Genomic DNA, 23,542 nt, shown 5'->3' with positions numbered 1-23,542 from the left:
TTTGGAGGTGGCAGAGGGCAGGGATTGAGAGGCTGGGGACCTGTTTATTGATGGCAGCTTTCCCTGTTTGTTGGACTTGGAGGAGGAGTTTGAATTGCCGAGAGGGAATCGGTTTCGGTATCTGCAGGTTAGGGACTTTGTGATAAGGCAGGTTTCGACCTTTCCGCTTCTACCGCCACAGGGGATACAGGACAAGGAGTGGGAGAGGGGAAGGTATCGCAAATCTCGAAAGAACGTATGGAGTGGGAGGAAACCCAGATAGATAAGATAAAACTTAAATGGGAAGTTGAGCTGGGTAAGGAGTTAGAGGCGGGCCTGTGGGAGAATGCTCTGAGCAGAGTCAACACACCCTCATCATGTGCCAGCCTGATACAATTCAAGGTGGTTCACCGGGCACATCTGACGGTGACCAGGATGAGCAGGGTTATTGGGGTGGAGGACAGATGTGTGAGGTGTGCAGGAGGGCTTGCAAACCATGTCCACATGTTTTGGGCATGCCCGAAGCGTAGGGGATTCTGGCAGGGATTTGCGAGTGTCATGTCCACGGTCCTAAAATCGAGGGTGGCGCCGAGTCCAGAGGTGGCGATCTTTGGAGAGTCGGAAGACCTGGGAGTCCAGGGGGCGAGAGAGGCTGACATTTTGGCCTTTGCCTTCTTGGTATCCCGGAGACGGATATAACTAGCGTGAAGGGACTCAAAACCCCCAAAATCACAGGTGTGGGTTAGCGACATGGCTGGGTTTCTCAGACTTGAGAATATTAAGTTCGCCCTGAGAGGGTCACCATTAGGGTTCGTTCGGAGGTGGCAGCCGTTTATCGACTTCTTCGGGGAAAACTAAACTGTCAGCAGATTCAATAAGGGGGGGGTATTAAGGGGGTAAGGGGGGGGGGGGTTGGGGGGAGTTAGGCTATTTTCTGTTTAGATTAATAATAATCACTTATTGTCACAAGTAGGCTTCAGTGAAGTTACTGTGAAAAGTCCCGAGTTGCCACATTCTGGCACCTGTTCGGGGAGGCCGGTACGGGAATTTAACCCACGCTGCTGGTATTGTTTTGCATTACAAGCCAGTTATTTAGCCCATTGTGCTAAACCAGCCCTAAGTTAGGTGGAAACAGTGGGAGATGGAGAGATGTGTTACGCACTGAACTATGTTTACATTTGTATTTATATCTTTTATTGTTATAAAACCATAAATGCCTCAATAAAATGTTTGTAAAAACAAAAGAGAGGCGAGGCCTTCATGAATAACCTCATCCGGTACAGGAATTGAACCCGCACTGTTGGTCTCGCTCTGCATCACAAACCAGCTGTCTAGCCAACTGAGCTAAACCAGCCTTCATTTGGAAGCTATGTTTTACTTTTCAAAATAATTTTCCAATTAAGGGGCAATTTAGCATGGTCAATCCACCTACCCTGCACATCTTTGGATTGTGGAGGTGAAACCCACGCAGACACAGGGAGAATGTGCAAACTCCACACGGGACGTGACCTGGGGCTGGGATTGAACCCAGGACCTCGGCACCGTGATACAGCTGTGCGAACCACTGTGCCACTATGCAGCTGGAAGTAGTGCTGTACAGAATGATATGACCTCAGAAACCTGGATCACAAAAGGAGGCTTTCAGACACTGTTGCCTGTATTAGTTCTTTGAAAGAGCAGCTGTGGTTAGTCCCAACTTTCTTGTCTGTAAAGCTGCAAGTTTATCATCCTTAAATATCCCTTTTCAGTTTATTAATGTAATCAGCTTCCAGTATCCTTGCAGGTCAAGTGTTCCAGACCCTGTTAAGTCTGACTGAAAAAAAATAGTTTTGTCTCCCCATTAGGTCGTTTGCCAATGAGTTTGGCTTTGAATTATTGAATAAATGCAGGAGGTGTAAGACCTGCCCTTTTGCCTCTTCTCTCCTCACTGTCCAAGGCCCAAAATGTTCCTTTCAGATGAAGCAGCAATTTATGTCTATTTCTTTAAAGCTAGCCTGCTCTATTTGCTGCTCAGAATGTGGCCTCTACCACAACGCAAATTGGATGACTGCTTTGTGGAACTCTTCCACCAGTCCACACGCATGACCCGAGCTTCCAGCGGCCTTTTGTTTTCATTCTCCACCTTGCTCTCACACTGACATCTCTGTCCTCGGCCTGCTGCACTGTTCTAGGGAAGCTCTGCATAAGCTGAAGGGACAACACCTCAACTTTCGATTAACAACCTCCTGGACCAACAGTCAGTTCAACAATTTCCGACCATAAACACTCTCCCTAATTTTGTTTCAATGTTTCTTGTTTTGATTTTCTTCTGTCGAGCAGCAGCACGTCTGCCCTCAGCATATATTTTGTTTCCTTTCTTGTCCCGTCTCCATTCCCTTTGGTCCTGGTGGACTAACCTTTTGCTCATTCAATCTCTCCCGTCTTCCAGAACCTGGGGCGAAATTCTCCGTTATCGGCACGATGTCCGCCGACTGGCGGCAAAAACGGCGCAAATCCCACCTGCGTCACGCCGCCCCAAACATGGCTAATGGGCTAGCAGCGACGTGGCGCTATCCGCGCTGGCTCACGTGGTTCACGCCGCATGGCGTGATGGCTCAAAAGACGCGCTGCTCCCCCCATCCCGACCAGAAGACCCAACCGGATGGGCGCCCACCGCTCAGCCCCGAGGTTCCAGTCCCGCGACATTGAGGCGCTCCTGGACGCAGTGGAGCAGAGGAGGGAGGCCCTGTATCCCGGACACGGCCGCAGAGTCGCCTCACGCCACAGCCGGCATCTGTGGAGGGAGGTGGCAGAGTCCTTCAGCGCTGTGGCCCTGACACCACGGACAGGCACCCAGTGCCACTCGTCAGGGCAGCCAGAGTGAGCCCCCCCAACCCCCCTGCCCGATATCCATATCCCCCCTCCCCATACCCCCCTCCCCCACATCCCCCCTCCCCATAAACCCCTCCCCCATATCCCCCCTCCCCCATATCCCCCTGCCCCATATCCCCCATATCCTCCCTCCCCATATCCCCCCTCTCCCATATCCCCCTCCCCCATATCCCCATATACCCCCTCCCCCATATCCCCCCTCCCCCATATCCCCCTCCCCCATATCCCCCCTCCCCATATCCCCTTCCCCATATCCTCCCTCCCCATATCCCCCATATCCCCCTCCCCTTATCCCCCCTCCCCCATATCCCCCCTCCCCCATATCCCCCATATCCCCCTCCCCCATATCCCCCTCCCCATATCCCCCCTTCCCATATCCCCTTCCCCATATCCCCTTCCCCATATCCCCCTCCCCATATCCCCATATCCTCTCTCCCCCATATCACCCTCCCCATATCCCCCCTCCCCAATATCCCCTCCCCATATCCCCCTCCCCATATCCCCCCTCCCCCATATCCCCCCTCCCCCATCTCCCCATATCCCCATATCCCCCCTCCCCATATCCCCCTCCCCATATCCCCCTCCCCATATCCCCCTCCCCATATCCCCCTCCCCATATCCCCCTCCCCATATCCCCCCTCCCCCATATCCCCCCTCCCATATCCCCCCTCCCCCATATCCCCCCTCCCCCTTATCCCCATCCCCATGTCCCCTCCCCCATGTCCCCTCCCCCATATCCCCCCTCCCCCATATCCCCCTCCCCCATATCCCCCTCCCCCATATCCCCCTCCCCCATATCCCCCCTCCCCTTATCCCCCATCCCCATGTCCCCCTCCCCATATCCTCCCTCCCCCATATCCCCCTCCCCATATCCCTCCTCCCCCATATCCCCCCTCCCCCTTATCCCCCATCCCAATGTCCCCCTCCCCATATCCCCCCTCCCCCATATCCCCCCTCCCCAATATCCCCCCATATCCCCCTCCCCATATCCCCAAATCCTCCCTCCCCATATTACCCCTCCCCATATTACCCCTCCCCATATCCCCCTCCCCATATCCCCTCCCCATATCCCCTCCCCATATCCTGCCTCCCCATATCCCCCCTCCCCCATGTCCCCCATATCCCCCTCCCCATATCCCCCCTCCCCAGGTCCCCCATATCCCCCTCCCCCATATCCCCCCTCCCCATGTCCCCCTCCCCCATATCCCCCCTCCCTATATCCCCCCATATCCCCCCTCCCCCACATCCCCCATATCCCCCCTCCCCCATATCCCCCCTCCCCATATCCCCCTCCCCCATATCCTCCCTCCCCCATATCCCCTCCCCATATCCCCCCTCCCTCATATCCCCCATATCCCCCTCCCCATATCCCACCTCCCCATATCCCCCTCCCCATATCCTCCCTCCCCCATATCTCCCCTCCCCATATCCTCCCTCCCCCATATCCCCCCTCCCCCATATCCCCCCTCCCCATATCCCCCTCCCCCATACCCTCCTCCCCCATATCCCCCCTCCCCCATATCCCCCATTTCCCCCCTCCCCCATTTCCCCCCTCCCCCATATCCCCCATATCCCCCCTCCCCATATCCCCCCCTCCCCATATCCCCATATCCCCCTCCCCCATATCCGCCTTCCCCCATTTCCCCAAGTGAATCCAGCCCTAACCTTAACCTCTGCAATATACGCACAACCGATGGCGTGCATTCATATACCTGTCTAACACTGTTGCCTTTTACCCCTGCCACCACCACCCATCGGAGAAGCGCGCACACAACACCAGGGAGCATGTGAGGACTTGAGGAGGCCCAGCTGATGAGAGGCCCACTGACCGAACATGAGGGAAGGGCCCTGGAACTGGCTGGCGGACCTGAGGACCGGGTGGTTGCTGATGCAGAGGTCAGGGGCCCACCAGCAAGTGAGCCACCGACAGCCCGTCCTCATATCCCCCCTCCCCCATATCCCCCCTCCCCCATATCCCCCCTCCCCATATCACCTGATCACCGCCTGCGTATCTAACCATGCATGCTTCATTGTGTATCGCAGGAGCAAACGTCAAGGCACCCATCCCCGCAGATGCAGACCGCCCGCACGATGCCCCTCGGAGACCACGGGAGACGGAGAGACCCAGACCCTCTGGCATGCGACGCCCGCACGATGCCCCTCGGAGACCACTGGAGACGGAGAGACCCGGACCCTCTGGCATGCGACGCCCGCACGATGCCCCTCGGAGACCATGGGAGACGGAGAGGCCTGGAGCAACAGGGAGACGGTGCCCCCGTCTCATGCGGGTGCGGCGACGCAGGCGTGTGCCACCCAGCGACGAGAGGGGCAGCCATGGGCCCCCGTCACAGCCAACCCAGGACACCCCTACCCAGGACACCCCTACCCAGGACACCCCTACCCAGGAAACTGAAATACAGGACAGTGACACAGATTGGATGGGCGGAGACGAACCGCCACCCCAAAGTGCCATGGACTCAGAGTCGGACGATACGCACGACACAACACCACTGCTGTCACCAACACCCTCCACCATCGCAGAAACACTCACCTCGGTTGGGCACTTTAGTCATGAGGCGTCCGGTACACTCACTGGTGCGCACAACACAGCTGTCCCGGTACAGCAGGTGGAGTTAGGAGCAGCAGAGGGGCCGGGCGGTCGGAGGGCAGCCCGGCGCAAGCGAACATCTGCCGCCCAGATGGATCCCGGGTTCCTGGAGTTACCACACCTACACATAGATCCGATGCAACCACCGAACCTGAGACGAGCGAAGAGGGTAACGGCCGGCTTGCAGCGGCTGCAGTCGCAGGTGGAGGAGTCCACCCGTGTCCAGGAGCTGGCAGTGGTGCCGGTCATGCGTGCCACCCAGGCCGACACCGCACGGGTGGTGTCCGCGGTGGAGGCAATGGGTGCGACGGTGTCAGACATGGGGAGCGGTTTAAGAGGCCTGGGGCTTTCCGTGCAGGCAGCGTCTGTGGCCCAGGACATGGCTGCCCTCTCACAGGAGGCCATGAGCCAGCGCCAGCGGCAGATGGCAGAGGGACTCAACTCCGTGGCACAGTCTCTGCAGGCCATGGCCCAGTCTCAGCAGGCCATGGCCCAGTCTCAGCAGGCCATCGCTGAGGGCATCGGCGCCATTGCCCATGTGCTAGCCGGCGTCGCACAGTCACAGACAGGGATTGCCAACTCCCTGAGCTCCATGGCTGCAAACCTGCAGACCCCTGTCGATACCAGCACGGGCCTCCAGGACTGGCAGCGCCAGATGTCGGGGGGGCATCGGATGGCCAGTCCGTTCGCATCCCCCACCCATGTAGAGGCCTGGGGGCCATCGGGCACCCCGAGGGAGGAAGAGGTGCTGGGGCCTGTTCCGGGTCCCATTGTAGGGGAGGTCCCGGAACACCTCAACACCTCGGGCTCCCCCCCTTCCGTCCCAGGTGCATCGGGTGGGCAACGGGCAGGACAGGCTGGCAGCTCGCCATCCCAGTCGCCCGGGCCGCAGCCTGGCCCATCTAGGCCAGGACGCCCCAGGAAACGGCCGCCAAAGGGATCCCGTGTCAGAGGGCAGGAATCACAGGAGTCCACCTCCAGTTCTGCTGTACCGTCTGGGGAACCACCTAGGTGTAGTCAAAGGGCCTGTAAGGCCAAACAATTAGACACTGAGTAAGTTGGCACGGGTGCAGGGCACAGATGAGTTTTAGGGGCTAGGGCACGTACATGAACTCCGTTCGTTATTAATGTCAATGTTACACCTACAGAAGCTGCCTTTGTGCTCTGTCCAAAGCGTGCGGGGGTGTCATGTACGTTGAGCGCAAGTGTGTGTGTGAGGGGTGGTCTTACCTCAGCCCCAGGTGAGTCTGCCACTTCCCCCTGGGCCGCCATCAACATCCCCCCGGGCAGAGGACGGGACCGTGCGCTGCAGTGTCACAGCCGCATGCAGGGATGGTCCGGGTGGATGGTGGTACTGTGGCCATGGCTCAGACATAGTCCAACGATGTGGAGCCAGGAGCTCATCGCAGGGCGGGTTGTCATCATCCTCCATGGCCTGCAATAAACACGCATCCACCCGCAACTGTGTGAGCCCGGCCGTTGTGCCGCAGGTGGATCGGCAATGTGGGGGTGGTGTGTATGCGGGTGGGGTGGGTGGGGTTGGGGAGGGGGGTGAGGCTGCTGGGTGGGTGGATGGGTGGGGGGTGGGGGTGGTCGGCTGTTGCCATGGTGTGCGGTCTGTGGCCATACTACCCGATTCCCACGCCCATCTAGTCAGTGAAGCGGGCGGCTATCAGTCTGTCCTGTGCCCGCTGGGCCAGCTGGTAATGGTGGACAGCCACCCGCCCGTGTCTAGCCCGTCTGCCCTGACCATTGCCCCCATCCCCCTCATCTGGGGAGGACTGCGCCTCTTCCTGCTGCTCCTCCACTCCGCCCTCCTCTGCCTGCGGCACATCGCCCCTCTGCTGGGCTATGTTGTGCAGGACGCAGCACACCACAATGATGCGGCCGACCCTATCTGACCGATACTGGAGGGCGCCCCCAGAGAGGTCCAGGCACCTGAAACGCATCTTCAGCACGCCAAAGCACCTCTCTATCACTCCCCTTGTCGCTACATGGGCATCATTGTAGCGGTTCTCCGCCTCATTGCGTGGCCTCCGTATAGGCGTCATCAGCCACGATCGCAATGGGTAGCCCCTGTCGCCCAGCAACCAGCCCCTCAGCCGGGGATGGCGTCCCACGTACATGCCGGGGATTGATGACCGCGACAACACGTATGAGTCGTGTACACTGCCCGGGTAACGGGCGCAGATGTGCAGGATCTTCATGCGGTGGTCGCAGACCACCTGTACGTTCATCGAATAGGTTCCCTTCCTATTGGTGAACACGGCCCTGTTATCTGCAGGTGGCCGCACGGCGACGTGCATCCCATCAATCGCTCCCTGGACCATGGGGATCCCGGCCACGGCAGAGAAGCCCACGGCCCGGGCATCTTGGCTGGCCAGGTCCACAGGGAAGTGGATGTAGCGGTGCGCAATGGCATATAGGGCGTCTGTCACTGCCCGGATGCACCGGTGCACCGATGTCTGCGATATGCCGGACAGGTCCCCACTCGGTGCCTGGAATGACCCCGTTGCATAAAAGTTCAGGGCCACCGTAACCTTGACGGACACGGGGAGAGGGTGTCCCCCGCCAGTGCCACGCGGTGACAGGTGCGGCAGCAGGTGGCAGATGTGTGTCACAGTTTCCCGGCTCATCCGGAGTCTCCTCCTGCATTCCCGGTCTGTGAGGTCCTGGTATGACAGCCGGGGCCGGTACACACGGGGCGTCCTCGGGTGCCTCCGTTGCCGTGGGGCTGCGACGTCATCCTCCCCCTCCTCGTCCTGTCGGCCAGGTGTCCCTCCAGCCTCGCTGGCTGACTGGAAAACATGACGGCCTGTGCGGGGGGGGGGGGGCGACATGTCATCATTGCCCATACCCCCTCCTCCCCCCCCCCAGCCAGGTGGCATGGACCGCATGGGTCCGACTGTTGGAGGCTGGCACCTGGACAGGTGGACCAACTCACTTGCCCTCGCACCCCCCCTCCCCGGCACGGACCCCGTCCCCCATCCCCCTCCCTGGCACAGACCCAGTCCCCCTCCCCGGCACGGATGCCCCCCGTCCCCATCCCCCTCCCCGGCATGGACCTCGTCCCCCTCCCCGGCATGGACCCCCCCGTCCCCCTCCCCGGCACGGACCCCACCCCGTCCCCCTCCCCGGCACGGACCCCCCCCACACTCCCCGGCACAGACCCCCACCCCCCTCCCTGGCACGGACCCCCCGTCCCCCTCCCTGGCAGTCATCCTCCCGTCCCCGGCACTCACCCCCCCTCCCGGCACTCCCCCGGAGCCCAGCCCACTCTAACCACCCCCCCCCCCCCCCCCCCCCCCGCCGCACACACACACACACAACCCTACACACACCTCTCCCCCACACATACAGACTGCGGCCACGCCATCGCCTCTCCAGCGGCCAACCCCCCAGGCCGTCACCCACCTCCACGCTGGTCGGCGTCAACCATGAGCACTGGTTGACGCCAATTAACAGGTGGTTTGATTTACGCCGACGTGACCCGTGATCACGTCGGCGGGACTTCGGCCCATCCGGACGGGAGAATATCGGCAGCCCCGAAATCCATTGCCTTGCGCCCACCCGTGCCATTCTCCAAGGTGTGCGTTGCGATTGACGCCCCGCCGGCTTTTCTCCCTTTGGAGAATTCGGCGGGCGGCGGGGGCGGGATTCACAATGGCCCACGGCGATTCTCCGACCCGGTGGGGGGTCGGAGAATCTCGCCCCTGATCACACATCTTTCTATGTCCTTATCCCACCTGCTCAAAATTTATTACTTTTTTAAACTTTTCTGATGAAAGGTCACAGAGCTGAAAAGTTAACTTTGGCCAAATTTTCTCAGGTGGTGGGGGCTCACCTCCCACTTTCCGAAGATTTGATGAGGGACACATCGCTCTCGACTCCGACTGTCCCGCATCCAATTTACTTTTCCTCACTTGGGAGGAAGTCCTCACTCTGTACATTCCCAGAATCATCCTCCGACCCATCACAGGAGTCATTCTCCCTGGCCTGTGATCCCGTCTCACTCTCTGCAGCCTCAACTGGGTCCCCCTTCTTGGACCGAGACTGTGCAGGGCACAGCACACAACAATTATGAGGGAACCACGCTCTGGCAGATTGTAATGATGCTCCGAATCAGTCAAGTCATCTGAAGCCCATGTTGAGTAACCTTATGGTCCTTTCCACCACCACCCTTATGGATGATGACTCCCGTTGTAGCTCTCCTCTGCCTCAGTTTTTGGGTGATGAGTGGGATCATCAGCCCCCTCTTCAAGGGATAATCCTTGTCACCCAGGAGCCAGCCACCCAAATTTGCAGGTGCAGCAAACATCAGGTGCAGCAAACATCCTTGATACTTGGGAATACCGCAAGATGTGTGCCTTGTGTGAGCTCCCTCGATAACGGGCACAAAGTTGTAGAATCTGTGTCCTGTTGTCGGAGACAATCTGCACATTCATCAAGTCGTGCCCCTTTCTGTTGATGAAAGTTCAGATCCCCGACCGAGTCCTGAAATTAGCCGAAGGCATGGAAGTTGAGGATCACTGTGACCTTCAAAGCCACCAACATGGGGTGACCCCCCGTCCCCCCATGCATTTGGAGGCAAGTGCAGGATCTATCATATCGCAGAGAGGTGTCACTGTGTCCCTGGAGAGGCGGAGCCTCTTGTGGCACTTGACCTCCAACATGCAGGTGGATGGTACACTGCCTGTGTACTCTAACCACTGGGCAATGGTGTCTTCAACATCCCCTCCTACCTTGGCCTCCCTGCTGGCCCTGCACCAACTGGGCCTGTGCCTCTTCTCTTACAGGTCTCTGCCTGGGACACTGCCTGCACTCACCTGGCCTCCCCATCTCCCTCTTCCACATCAAAGGAGGTCCCAGCAGCAGAGTGCACTGTCCCCATTGGATCAGATGTAGACGACCGTTGCTTTGCAAATGATGGCACATTATCCTCCAATCCTCAGGGACTTCTCGGGAAGTCCTGTAACGCTGAAAGTCATGCTCCAATTGCTAAAATAAAACTAGGAAACTCAAGCTAAACTCAATACTCTCACAGCTACGAACTCTATCGAAGAGAAACTGCTCCTGCTCTGGGGGCCTTGTGTCACGCCCTTGGATGAGGGAGTGAAAGAAAAAACACAATGAGGACTCACCAGTTTTAACTGTGTGATGAGCTAAAACGTACACAGGCATTGTAAAACCCCTATTAATTGGGCTTTTAATGGCCTTAATTGCCCCCTTGTCAGCAAGCAGAAGCGCAATATCGTCGGGAAACGCTCCCGATGTCTTTTTGCACCATTTAATGCACTTCCGGGTCAGCGGCGTGCTCAGTTCAGCCACTTAAAATCTGGCCAATGTCTGTTTCCAGGGGCATGTTGACAACACTCCACTGTACCTCATCACCAACTGTATTCACTCCTGCACTGACTCTAAGCTGTCAGATTGCTTGTCCCAACATACAGTCCTGGATGAGCAGAGATTTCTCCATTTAAATATTGGGAAAATTAAAGGCATTATCTTTGCTCTCACATCAATGACTCCATCCCTCTCCCTGACATCTTCCTGAGGCTAAATCAGACTGGTCATACACTCAGTGTTATATGTGATCCCGCAATGAATGTCATCACTAAGACCGCCTATGTTCAGCAAGGCAGTGGCGTAGTTGTGTTGTCGCTGGACTGGTAATCCGGAGGCCCAGAGTCATGCTCTGGGGACCTGTGTTCGAATACCACCATGACAGAAGATGAAATTTGAATTAAATAAAAATCTGGAAATGAAAAGACCATGAAACCATTATTGATTGTCATAAAAAAAACATCTGGTTCACTAATGTTCTTTAATGAAGAAAATCTGTTGCCCCTGCGTATCCTGGCCTACACGTGACTTCAGATCCATAGCAATGTGATTGACTGATTTTTAAATGCTCTCAGAGATGGTCAATAAATGCCAGCGATGTCCACATCCCATGAACAAATAAAAAAACTTACCTGGCATTGCCTGACTCCACCCTGCCTCAGCCCGTCTGCTGCTGAAACTCTCATTCATGCCTTTATTACCCTATGACTATTTTAACACACTGCTGGCTGCCCACATTCTGTTAATTGTATCAATTGAAGTTATGTACATACAGCTGGGGGAGGACCTTGATTGGATGTTTACGTGAGCACATAGAAAGAGATACTACTGACACATAAATAGAATGGGGTCAGGAGGTATATACCTGTACTGCTTCACTCTGTGAATAAACATATTCCAAGAAAGTTCTGGTTTTGTTCCTCATCAGCTGGTTATCAGGAGCTTTAATACATCTGCCCTCTGGAAATATGAGACCATCCAAACCTCTGCCACCCATTTCCTGACTTCGCCAAGTTCCATTCACCCATCCCCCACCACGCTCGCTGAACTGCACTGACCGCTGACTCCAAAATGCCTCGATTGGAAAGTTCCTCTCCTTGTTTACAAATTCCTCCATAACTAGGCCCATTCTTATCACTGTGATCTCCTCCAGCCCAACAACCCTCTGAGATAACTGAGCTTCTCTCAGCTACCCAGGCCCAAAGCTCTAGAATTCTCTCTGAAAACCTCTCTGACTCTCTGCCTCGCTTTCGTCCGATAAGACATTCCTTAAAACCCAACACGTAGACCAACCATCTGTTCTAATACCTCCTTCTCTCCCTCAGTGCAACATTTCATTTTATACTCTGTAAATCATTTTAAAATGGTAAATTAATAGATAGACATTGTTACTGATCAAAATGGTCCAATGATCAACAAGATTGCTATTTATTTAAACAGATCATTTGGTATTTAACTCATTGTGACATTGCTGTGCACAAATTGACAGCTGTATTTCCTTTATTATGACAGTGATTACACTTCAAGAAGTGCTTTATTGGTGGTAAAACTCTTTGAGCATCTGGACATTGTAGAAGGTGCTAAATAAATGCCAGTTTCAACTGATATTCAAAATTTGTTCTTTTGCTTCTGTAGCTAAAGTCCATGAAGAGATCGACAGTGTAGTTGGGAAGGAAAGAAAGCCAACATTGGAAGACCGTGAGGAAATGCCGTACACCAATGCTGTTATCCATGAAACCCAACGCTTAGGGAATATTGTTCCAATTTCACTTCCTCATCAAACATACAGAGATACAGAGATTATGGGATACACAATCCCTAAGGTAATAAGGGATGTGGGGCAAGGATCTTCATATGGAGTTGGTTGACAGATTTGCGTCATCTCATCGAATGACGGTGGAAGAGGCTTCAGGGCTAAATGGCCGACCCCAGTTTCTATTTTCCCATGTTAATGCTAGGCAAGTGGGAGATTCTGAGTTGGTCACACTGCTTCCTAAATTGCTTAAAGAGTTCAATTTCTCTAAATCCAATACCGTTCCTTGGGTAAAAGAGCAATTCCTGACAGGAAAAGTTGCTTCTATTTATACTTCTCAATCTCTTGTGAGATTGCTCATGGATTGCAGTGAACAGGTAGATGTGATGGTTTATGGTTGGGAGTATAAAAGCACTTCTGAACCTAGTGAGCTGCAAACACATCTAAATGTTCAGGAAATTAAGGTGGTTTAAAAGCCATCTGTCCATAACAGGAGAGACAGCCATCTTGAGCAGGGAATTATGCTCCTCAACCCAGAAGGATCAATATCCTGCTCTCTGAATACAAATGTTAGGCTCTTCCTTATTTGCTCTGATGGCCGTTCACAAATATAGTCCTGGCTAATGTGTTTCTTATTTAAACACCTTTTAGGGAACAACGATCATTCCAAACCTTTCCTCCGCCATGTTTGATGAGAACATTTGGTCGACTCCACATCAGTTTAATCCAGGTCACTTCCTCAACTCTGAGGGGAAGTTTGTGAAACAGGAAGCCTTTCTCCCATTCTCTGCAGGTAATACAGGATTTGAGGAATCATAAAATTTACTGGAATATACAACCCTCATTAATCATGGATATCCATCCATATCACTATGTAGGATTCAGGGTCTTCCTTGACCTCAAAGAGGATTCCAGAAATTACAATCTAAATTGATCTCAGCTCTCAAAGAATCTTAAGGGCACCCCAATTCTGAAAGAAGTTAATTTTATGTTGACTGAAAGGGGGACAGTAGCGGAGTAATAATGTCACTTAATGGAGCAGTAATCTAGTGGCCCAAGCTAATGGTTGTGTGTTCATGACTCAAATCCTACCACAGCAGCTGGTGAACTTTAAATACAATTAATATAATCTGGAAGATAATGCTAATCTCAGTAATGGTGACCATGAAATGATTAGTGATTGTTCTAAAAGCTCATCTGGTTCACTAACATCCTATAGGAAAGGAAATGCCTTCCTTACCCGGTCTGGCCTACATGTGGCTCCAAACCCACAGTAATGTGACTGACTCTTGACCACCTTCTGAAACAGCCTAGCAAGCCCCTCAGTGTACTAAACCACTACAGAAAACCCATCAGGCGGACTGCAGTGGTCCAAGCTCACCACCAAATGCAATGCTCATGGGCAATTAGGGGTGGGTAACAAATGCTGGCCTTGTCCGCAATAGCCACATCCCATGAAAAATGGTTTAAAAATTGAGTTTTAAAAATGCTGAAAATGGCTCTGAGAGAGGTTGGATGCTGTGGGGTGCTGTCAGAGTGGGATCAAGACTGTGAGGGAACCAGTCACTGTTCAATCAGCGTAACCCTGCAGTGACCTTCCAACCTCTCTCCTGCAGTTTCTAACTACTCTTGTTCCTCACCCGGCAGGTCGTCGTGTGTGTCTGGGGGAGCAGCTGGCAAAGACTGAACTATTCCTGTTCTTCACATACATGCTCCAACAATTCACATTCCACGTCCCAGAAAATGAATCAAGACCAAGCTACATGGAAGCAAAATATGGAACTACCCTGAGCCCTCTTCCTTATCGACTGTGTGCTAAACTCAGATAAGGTGTAAGGGGGATGTTAAGGAGCAGTGAGGAGAGATGCATCTTCTTCAATTTCAAACTAATCTATTCATTAATTGTTATCGATTCTCTTAATTATGAAATTCTAACAGTTGTGTATTGTTTTGGGATGTAGTTTTCTCATGAACATGCTAGTGGTGCACATGGCTCCCTTGTGTCTGGAATCTAAATCCTCATCCAGCCGGGGTAACCGGAAAACATTCATTCTTCACAAAATTTAACTTATCCCCAGAGAATGCGTTAAACCACCTCAGTAGTGCCATTATGCTCCCCATTTTAGGGACTGGGTCTGAGATGTACAGTAACAGTAACCACTTTACCATTGGAACATAAGATTTCAGAGCAGAAATAGACAATACAGCCCTTCGAGCCTGCTCTACCGTTCAATCAGATCGTGGCTGATCTCTTCCTGGTCTAAAGGCCACCTCCCCAACTGTTGCCCATATCCCTTTGAGCTGTTTTTTTTATCAGAAATATATCTATCTCCTTCTTGAAAACATTTAATGACTCAGATTTCATCGCACTGTGGGGCAGCGAGTTCCAAAAATTCACCACCCTCAGCGAGACGTAGTTCCTCCTCATCTCAGTTTAAAATCTATCGCCTCTCAACCTATATCTGTGACCTCTTGCTCTAGATTTCAAGAGGGTTGACGTTTACTTTATCAATCCCATTTAGTATTTTATACACTTCGATTAGATCCCCTCTCATCCTTCTAAACTCTAGCAAGTGTGAGCACAACCTATTTAATCTCTCCTCATTCATCAACCTTTTCCTCCCCGGAATCAATTTGATGAACCTCCTCTGAACTGCCTTCAATGCCACCACACCCTTCCTCAAATAAGGAGACCAAAACTGGACACAATACTCCAGATGTGGTCTTGCCAACACCCTATACAATTGAAACAACACTTCTCTATTTTTATAACCCAGTCTTTTTGCAATAAACCCTTACATTCCATTTTTTATTCCATGCTGTACCTGCATACTGACTTTCTAGATTCATGAAGAAAGACACCCAGATCCCTCTGCCCAGGCGCATCTTGAATCTGCTTTCCATTTAGATAATAACTTGTCTTTCTATTTTTTCGGCCAAAATTAATAACCTCACACTTATCTACATTAAACTTCATTTGCCAACCTTTGGCCCAATCTCCTAACCGATCTATATCTATCTGCAAAATTTTAATCTCCTCTCCACTGCCTGCTTTCCCACCTATTTTAGTATCATCCGCAAATGTTGCTATGCTTGCAGATCATTTATATAAATTGTAAATAGTTGAGGTCCTCCTGACCCTCTGCTTTCTGTCAGTCAATACTCTTCCCGCAATTCCTGTGATCTCACCTTCTAGATAAGTCTCTTATGCGGCACCTCATCAACACCTTCTGGAAGTCTAGATATACCACATTCACAGGTTCCCCATTATCCACCTTGCTGGTTACGTCCTCAAAGAACTCAAGCAAGTTTGTTAAGCATGACTTGCCCTTCAGAAAACCATGCTGACAATGGTGGATGGAGCTTTGTCTTTCCAAACGTTCAGTTATCTCCTCCTTAATGATTGATTCCAGCAACTTCCCCACCACAGAGGTCAAGCTACCCATTCTATAGTTTCCTACATTTTGCCTCTCTCCCTTTTTGAATAGGGATGTCACATTAGCGTGTTTCCAGTCCACCGGGACCCTTCCAGAATCCAGGAAATTCTGAAATATCATAACCAATGCATCCATTATCTCCGCTGCCACCTCCCTTAATATCCTATCGTGCAGGCCATCTGGTCCAAAAACACTTATCTGTCCTTAATCCGTTTATTCAATACCGTCTCCTTAGTGATCGTTATTGCACCAAGTTCCTCTGTATTAACTGTAGCGTTTGGAAAACTTTTATTATCCTCTACCATCCTTGCCATATTTTGTTGCTTGTCATTGACTTCAGGAAGCATCGTGGTTAATATGCCCCTGTCTACATCAATGGGGATGAAGTAGAAAGGATCGATTAGCTTCAGGTTTTTAGGTGTCCAGGTCACCACCAACCTATCCTGGTACCCCCATGCCGACACTATAGTTAAGAAAGCCCACCAACGACTCTACTTTCTCAGAAGACTAAGGAAATTTGGCATGTCAGCTACGACTCTCACCAACTTTTCCAGATGCACCATAGAAAGCATTCTTTCAGGTTGTATCACAGCTTGGTATGGGTCGTGCTGTGCCCAAGACTGCAAGAGACTACAAAAGGTTGTGAATGTAGCCCAGTCCATCACGCAAATCAGCTTCCCATCCAATGACTCTGTCAACAATTCCCAGAAAGGCAGCCAGCATAATTAAGGACCCCACGCACCTCGGACATACTCCCTTCCACCTTCTTCCGTCAGGAAAAAGACACAAAAATTTGAGGTCACGTACCAACCAACTCAAGAACAGCTTCTTCCCTGCTGCCATCAGACTTTTGAATGGACCTACCTCATATTAAGTTGATCTTTTCTCTACACCCTAGCTATGACTGCAACATTACATTCTGCGGTCTCCTCTTCCTTCCCTATGTACGGTATGCGTTGTCTGTATAGCATGCAATAAACAATACTTTTCACTGTATACTAATATATGTGACAATAATAATAAATCAAATCATGAAGACGGAAGGAAAATATTGGTTCAGTGCCTCCTCCATTAATACCTCACCATTATCGTCTCCTAAAGGGCCAATATTTACGTTAGCTATTCTCTTCCTCTTTATTTACTTATAGAAGCTTTTGGTATCAGTTTTTATGTTTTCTGCTAGTTTCCTTTCATCGTTCAACTTAACCCCTTTGATTTGATTTTTAGTATCCTTTTGCTGAACCTTAAAGTTCTCCCAATCCTCCAGCTTACCGCTAGCTTTTGCAGTATTATTTGCCCTCGTTTTTGCATTTCTGCCTTCCTTGACTTCCTTGTTTAGCCATGGAACATTTTTCTCCCTTGTACAATTCGTCTTCCTCTCAGGAATGCACTTTAATTGACTGGTATTGAATATCTCCCTGAACATCTGCCATTGTCCCTCAACTGCCCTACCCTCAATTATCTGTGCCCAGTCTACTTGGGCCAACTCTTTCCTCAGGCCTGTATCATTACCTCAACCATTCTCCCCCAGCTGATGATTCAGTACTGCTCCATATTGAACACCACTTGGATGAAGCACTGAGCGTAGCAAGGGCACAGAATGTTCTCTGGGTGGGAGAACTACAATGTCCATCATCAAGAGTAGATCACAGCTGACTGATCTGGCTGAGTCCGGAGGGACTTATCAGCCAGACTGGGCCTGTGTGAGGTGGTAAAAGATCAAACAAAAGGGAAATACCTACTTTAGAAATATATATTTTTATTGAACATTTTTAATGAATATAAAGCAATAAAATAAAACAAACCACACCCTCAAACACAACAGCAACCCTCCCTCAACAGCTGACAATGACTAACTCTTTAAAGAACAGAATGAAAGGCTGACATCTTTTATAAAACCCCTCAGTTACACCCTGTAACCTGTATTTCATTTTCTCAAGATGCAAAAATTCCATAAGATCCTCCAGCTATACCGAGGCGTTGGATAGAGAAGCTGACCTGCCCTCCAACAACAGCCGCCTGTGAAAGCCCAAACATCTCTGATAACTCCTTCGAGCTTGCGAGCTGCCCCTCCAGAAACAAGTCACCCAAACCTTCCACCCCCTTAACCACACAGCCTCGAAACCTGGCATCCCAATCTTGCTGGCTCAAACATGTGGGTATCACAAATTGGCGCCAACTTTGACATCCTGCATAATTTAAAATGGTGCCTGAATTGCCATTATATTTTCAACGTGGCAACCACCACTGGGTTACCCGAATATGTCCCCGGAGAGAACGGAAACGGGGCCATCGCCAGCGCCTGCAGCCCCAACCGCCACATGAATCTGATTCCATCCTCACCCAAATTGCCACCTGACCCCCTCACCAGCCCAACACTTTCTCCGCATTTGCTGCCCAACAATAGATCATCAGGATCGGCAACGTCGCCCCCAGATTGCCAGGCCCATTGCAGAACCGTTCACTGAATCCTAGCAACATTACCCGCCCAAATAAAGAACAAAATCAGTCTCTCCACCCCGCAAAAAACGCTTTTGACAAAAAACATGGCAAGCATTGGAATAGGAACAGAAACCGTGATGCAGAATGTTCATCTTCAAGGACTGCACTCAGCCTGCCAAGGACAGAGGGGAGCTATCACACCTCTGTAGGTCAGCCTTAACCCTACCCACCAGACCCGGACAGTTTAGTTTCTGAAGCCAAGCCCAATCCTGTGTTACCTGCACCCCAAAGTACCTAAATTGAGTGCCCATCAGACAAAATAGCAACATCCACAAATTAGCTCCCTTCTCTGGCGGGGTAACCGGAAAACACTCATTCTTCACAAAATTTAACTTATCCCCAGAGAATCCCCAGGCAACACAACATATACAATGTAACTACATAAGCACTGGCATCAGATGAAGCATACAGGGTGTAGTGTTAATGAGGTCAGTCCATAAGAGGGTCATTTAGGAGTCTGGTGACAGTGGGGAAGAAGTTGTTTTTGAGTCTGTTCATTCGGGTTCTCAGACTTCTGTATCTCCTGCCCGATGGAAGAAGTTGGAAGAGTGAGTAAGCCGGGTGGGAGGGATCTTTGATTATGCTGCCCGCTTTCCCCAGGCAGCGGGAGGTGTAGATGGAGTCAATGGATGGGAGGCAGGTTCGTGTGATGGACTGGGCGGTGTTCACGACTCTCTGAAGTTTCTTGCGGTCCTGGGCCGAGCAGTTGCCATACCAGGCTGTGATGCAGCCCGATAGGATGCTTTCTATGGTGCATCTGTAAAAGTTGGTAAGGGTTAATGTGGACATGCCAAATTTCCTTAGTTTCCTGAGGAAGTATAGGCGCTGTTGTGCTTTCTTGGTGGTAGCGTCGACGTGGGTGGACCAGGACAGATTTTTGGAGATGTGCATCCCTAGGAATTTGAAACTGCTAACCATCTCCACCTCGGCCCCGTTGATGCTGACAGGGGTGTGTACAGTACTTTGCTTCCTGAAGTCAATTACCAGCTCTTTAGTTTTGCTGGCATTGAGGGAGAGATTGTTGTCGCTACACCACTCCACTAGATTCTCTATCTCCCTCCTGTATTCGAACTCGTCGTTATTCGAGTTCCGGCCCACTATGGTCGTATCGTCAGCAAACTTGTAGATGGAGTTGGAACCAAGTTTTGCCACGCAGTCGTGTGTGTACAGGGAGTAGAATAGGGGGCTAAGTACGCAGCCTTGCGGGACGCCGGTGTTGAGGACTATTGTGGAGGAGGTGTTGTTCATTCTTACTGAATCTTACATTCTTCCATAATCCCCAGTTGCAGAGTGGGGAGCCAAGTCCTAGGTTTTGGAGCTTTGATATGAGCTTGGCTGGGATTATGGTGTTGAAGGCAGAGCTGTAGACAATAAATAGGAGTCTGATGTAGGAGTCCTTGTTTTCGAGATGCTCTAGGGATGAGTGTAGGGCCAGGGAAATGGTATCTGATGTGGACCGATTGCAGCGGTATGTAAATTGCAGTAGATCAAGGCGTTCTGGGAGTATGGAGGTGTTGCGCTTCATGATCAATCTCTCGAAGCACTTCATTACGACTGGAGTCAGGGCCACTGGTCGGTAGTCATTGAGGCACGTTGCCTGGTTCTTCTTTGGTACCGGTATGATGGTGGTCTTCTTGAAGCAGGTGGGGACCTTGGACTGGAGTAGGGACAGGTTAAAGATGTCCGCGAATACCTCTGCCAGCTGGTCCGCGCAGGCTCTGAGTGCACGACCAGGGATCACGTCCGGGCCCGTCGCCTTCCGTGGGTTCACTTTCAGGAAGGCCAATCTGACTTCGGAAGCTGTGATGGTGGGTATGGGTGAATTATGGGCTGCTGGGGCACTCGACAGCGGATTGTTGGTTACCTGCTCGAACCGAGCATAGAATGCATTGAGTTCATCGGGGAGGGGTGCGCTGCTGCCAGAGATACTGTTTGGCTTCGCTTTGTAGCCCGTTATGTTGTTTAGTCCTTGCCACAACCGCCGAGAGTCTGTCTGTGACTCTAGCTTGGTTTGATATTGTCTCTTGGCATCTCTGATGGCTTTGTGAAGGTCGTACCTGGATTTCTTGTATAGGTCAGGGTCGTCTGCCTTGAACGCCTCAGATCTGTCCTTCAGTGGGGAGTCAATCTCGCGATTGAGCCATGGATTCCGGTTGGGGAACGCACGTACTGCTTCCTTTGGCACGCAGTCGTCCACACGTTTGCTGATGAAGTCTGTGACGGTGGTGGCATACTCATTTAAGTTGGTCGCTGAGTTCTTAAATATGGACCAGTCCACTGTCTCTAAGCAGTCACGTAAGAGCTCTTCTGTCTCCTCAGACCAGCACTGCAAATCCTTCTTAGCTGGATTCTCCCGCTTGAGTTTCTGCTTGTATGCCGGGAGAAGGAGCATCGGCTTATGGTCTGATTTCCCAAAGTGCGGTCGGGGGATGGAACGGTAAGCACCCTTGATTTTTGAGTAGCAGTGGTCAAGAGTGTTGTCGCCTCTGGTGGGACAGGAGATGTGCTGGTGGAATTTTGGTAGTACACTCTTGAGGTTGGCCTTGAAGTCTCCGGCCACGATGAACAAGGCCTCCGGGTGTTCTGTTTCGTAGTTGTTTATTACTGTGTATAGTTCGTCCAGTGCCTTCCTCACTTCTGCCTGGGGTGGGATGTAGACCGCCGTGATGATGGCTGAAGTGAGCTCACGTGGAAGATAATATGGGTGGCACTTCACGGTCAGGTATTCCAGGTCTGGGAGCAGTGGGTCGCCAGAGTCGCCACATCCAAGCACCAGGAGGAGTTGATGAGGAGGCAAACCCCTCCACCCTTCGCTTTGCCTGATGATGCCGTGCGGTCCGCCTGGTGAATTGAGAAGCCTTCAGGTTGCATGGCACAGTCCGGTGAGGCGGGGGTGAGCCATGTCTCTGTGAAACAGAGCACACAGCAGTCTCTTACTTCCCTCTGGGAGGTAAGTCTGGCATTAAGTTCATCCAGCTTGTTTTCGATCGCTTGGACGTTTGCCAGGAGTATGCTGGGGAGAGGGGTCTTGAAACCACGTTGCTTCAGTCTAACCTGCAGACCGCCGCGTTTCCCTCACTTCCTCGGTCGGCGGCTGCTGCTGGATGATCCTGGGATCCGTTGGCAGATGTCAGCTCTTGTGGATGGTAGGTGGTCGCGTCCGGCGGGGTCCATGGCGCTGGCGGGGAATAGGGCACTGTCTACGTATCTGGGGTCGCGTCTGGCAGGGTCCCGGGCGCTGGTTGAGGTAGAGGAGTTGCTAGGGGGGCATGTTTGCGATCCGGATGGGTCCCGGCATTCTGCGGGCGCGGGAATACCTTGCAGCGCGTTCGGGTCCTCGCACGGGGTCTCCGCCGTTTCGGGGGTCCTGGGTCGTGGGCAGGGGCTTCCTGCGGCAGGTTGAGCTGAGTCCCGTGGTCTGTTCCCTCCCTGGGCGCTCCTGGGGTCAGATCTTGAAGTAGGCCCGGTCGAGCCTCCACGTGGATTTTTCTTTCTTCCATCACCAGGTAGGTTGGGTTGTTGGGCGGGCCTCTCCGGGTCGGGTCGCTGGGCGGGTCTCTGGGGGTCGTGTTGGGCTGGGTCTTGCCGTCGGGGGTCGGGTCGGGAGCTCCGGGGACTGGGCAAGGCGATCCGGGGGCTGGCGTCGGTAGTTAGGCCGGGTTGGGAGCTCCGAAGTCTGGGTCGGCTCCAAATCGAGGTCGGGGCTTCACTTCCTGTTTGGGCCCGATCTTCTTCCAGGTCGCAGATGTCAGGTCGGGTCGGGTCAAAAGGTCTCCACGGGCCTCGGAGGATGTTCAAGCCTACAAGAGAAGATAAGAGAGAGAGGTTAGTAATGTTAGTTTTAGAGTTAATTTTTAAAAGATTAGAACGAGTATAGGTTAAGTAAAAAGTTGATCTGTTTGGGAGAGCTCGCAGAGAGTCGCCTCGCTCCAGCGCCATCTTGGAGAGATACTTTGAGCACAGTCTATTCATGCAAACACTACCTTTAGGTTCCTTCTATAATAGTCTCAAAGACGACACAAACATGGGCCCAATCTGAAACTGCTCCAACACCACAAACAAATAGTTTCACTCTACCCTGTCAAAGGCCTTTTCTACGTCCAGCACCACAATAACCTCCTACATCTCCCACCCACCACCACCCCCCCCTCCAGCAGCGACAGAATCACATTTAACAGGCGCCGCACATTGGAGAATAACCGCCTACACTTCACAAACCCTATTTGATCCTCCCCAACAATTCTCGGGAGACACTCCTCCAACCTGAGCGCCAGCATCTTCGCCAGGATCTTAGCATTCAATAAAGAGATTGGACAATATGACCCGCACTCCACCGGGTTCTTATCCTTCTACAGAAGGAGTGAGATAGCTGCCTGCATCATTGTCTCTGGGAGCGACCTCGAGTCATTGAGACCTCAAATGCCTCCACTAGTAGCGGTATCAACTCCACTATCAGGGGTATCAGCAAGGGGGAAATGCTACTTTACTTCATTCTCACCAATCGATGTATCTCAGATGCATCTGTCCACAATCTGGTAGGATTGACAACTGTGCAGTCCTCGTGGAGGCACAGGCCCATCTTCACACTGAGGGAACATCACGCTGTCTTTATGGCACTGCCTACTAAGGGAATTGATTTAGTGCAGATCTAGTCAGCTTACAACTGGATCTTGATGAGGTGCTGTGAGCCATCAGCAGCAACAATTATATTCAGTGACAATCAGTAACCTTATCGCCCAGCATAAACTAAATCTACTACTAACCTCAGACCAGCCAGTTAATTGTATGCTAATTATGTTTAAGTGGTCAATTATATTGGACTTGTGGGGGGCACTGTCTGTGTGGAGTTTGCAGTCTCCCCGTGTTTGCATGGGTTTCACCCCCACAAACAAAGATGTGCAGGGTAGGTGGATTGGCCACACTAAATTGCCCCTGAATTGGAAAAAAAATAATTGGATACTCTAAAATTTAAAAAAAATTATGTTTAACTGGGCATTCATTTTAGCCCCTATGAATAGCCATTGATGAAATATGTGGCTGCGAGGCTTA

The 23,542-nt window shown here is 51.9% G+C and overlaps 1 protein-coding gene across 2 annotated transcripts in view; it reads left to right on the top strand.

Annotated features, from left to right (window-relative positions):
- LOC140386678 (cytochrome P450 2J6-like) overlaps nt 1-17,040 on the top strand; it is a 66,772-nt gene extending 49,732 nt beyond the window's left edge. For both annotated transcript variants that reach the window (XM_072469227.1, XM_072469226.1), the window contains 3 exons: nt 12,437-12,624; nt 13,206-13,347; nt 14,202-17,040. In XM_072469227.1, the coding sequence (XP_072325328.1) occupies nt 12,437-12,624; nt 13,206-13,347; nt 14,202-14,383 (512 nt within the window). In that variant the 3' untranslated portion in view covers nt 14,384-17,040. The remainder of the gene's footprint in view (nt 1-12,436; nt 12,625-13,205; nt 13,348-14,201) is intronic.
- Nucleotides 17,041-23,542: the final 6,502 nt, after the last annotated feature.

Source organism: Scyliorhinus torazame, chromosome 12, assembly GCF_047496885.1.
Source record: "Scyliorhinus torazame isolate Kashiwa2021f chromosome 12, sScyTor2.1, whole genome shotgun sequence".
Classification (NCBI taxonomy): Eukaryota; Metazoa; Chordata; class Chondrichthyes; order Carcharhiniformes; family Scyliorhinidae; genus Scyliorhinus; species Scyliorhinus torazame.
The sequence above is the reverse complement of the archived record's forward strand: the minus strand, read 5'-3'. Positions and strand labels throughout refer to the sequence as shown.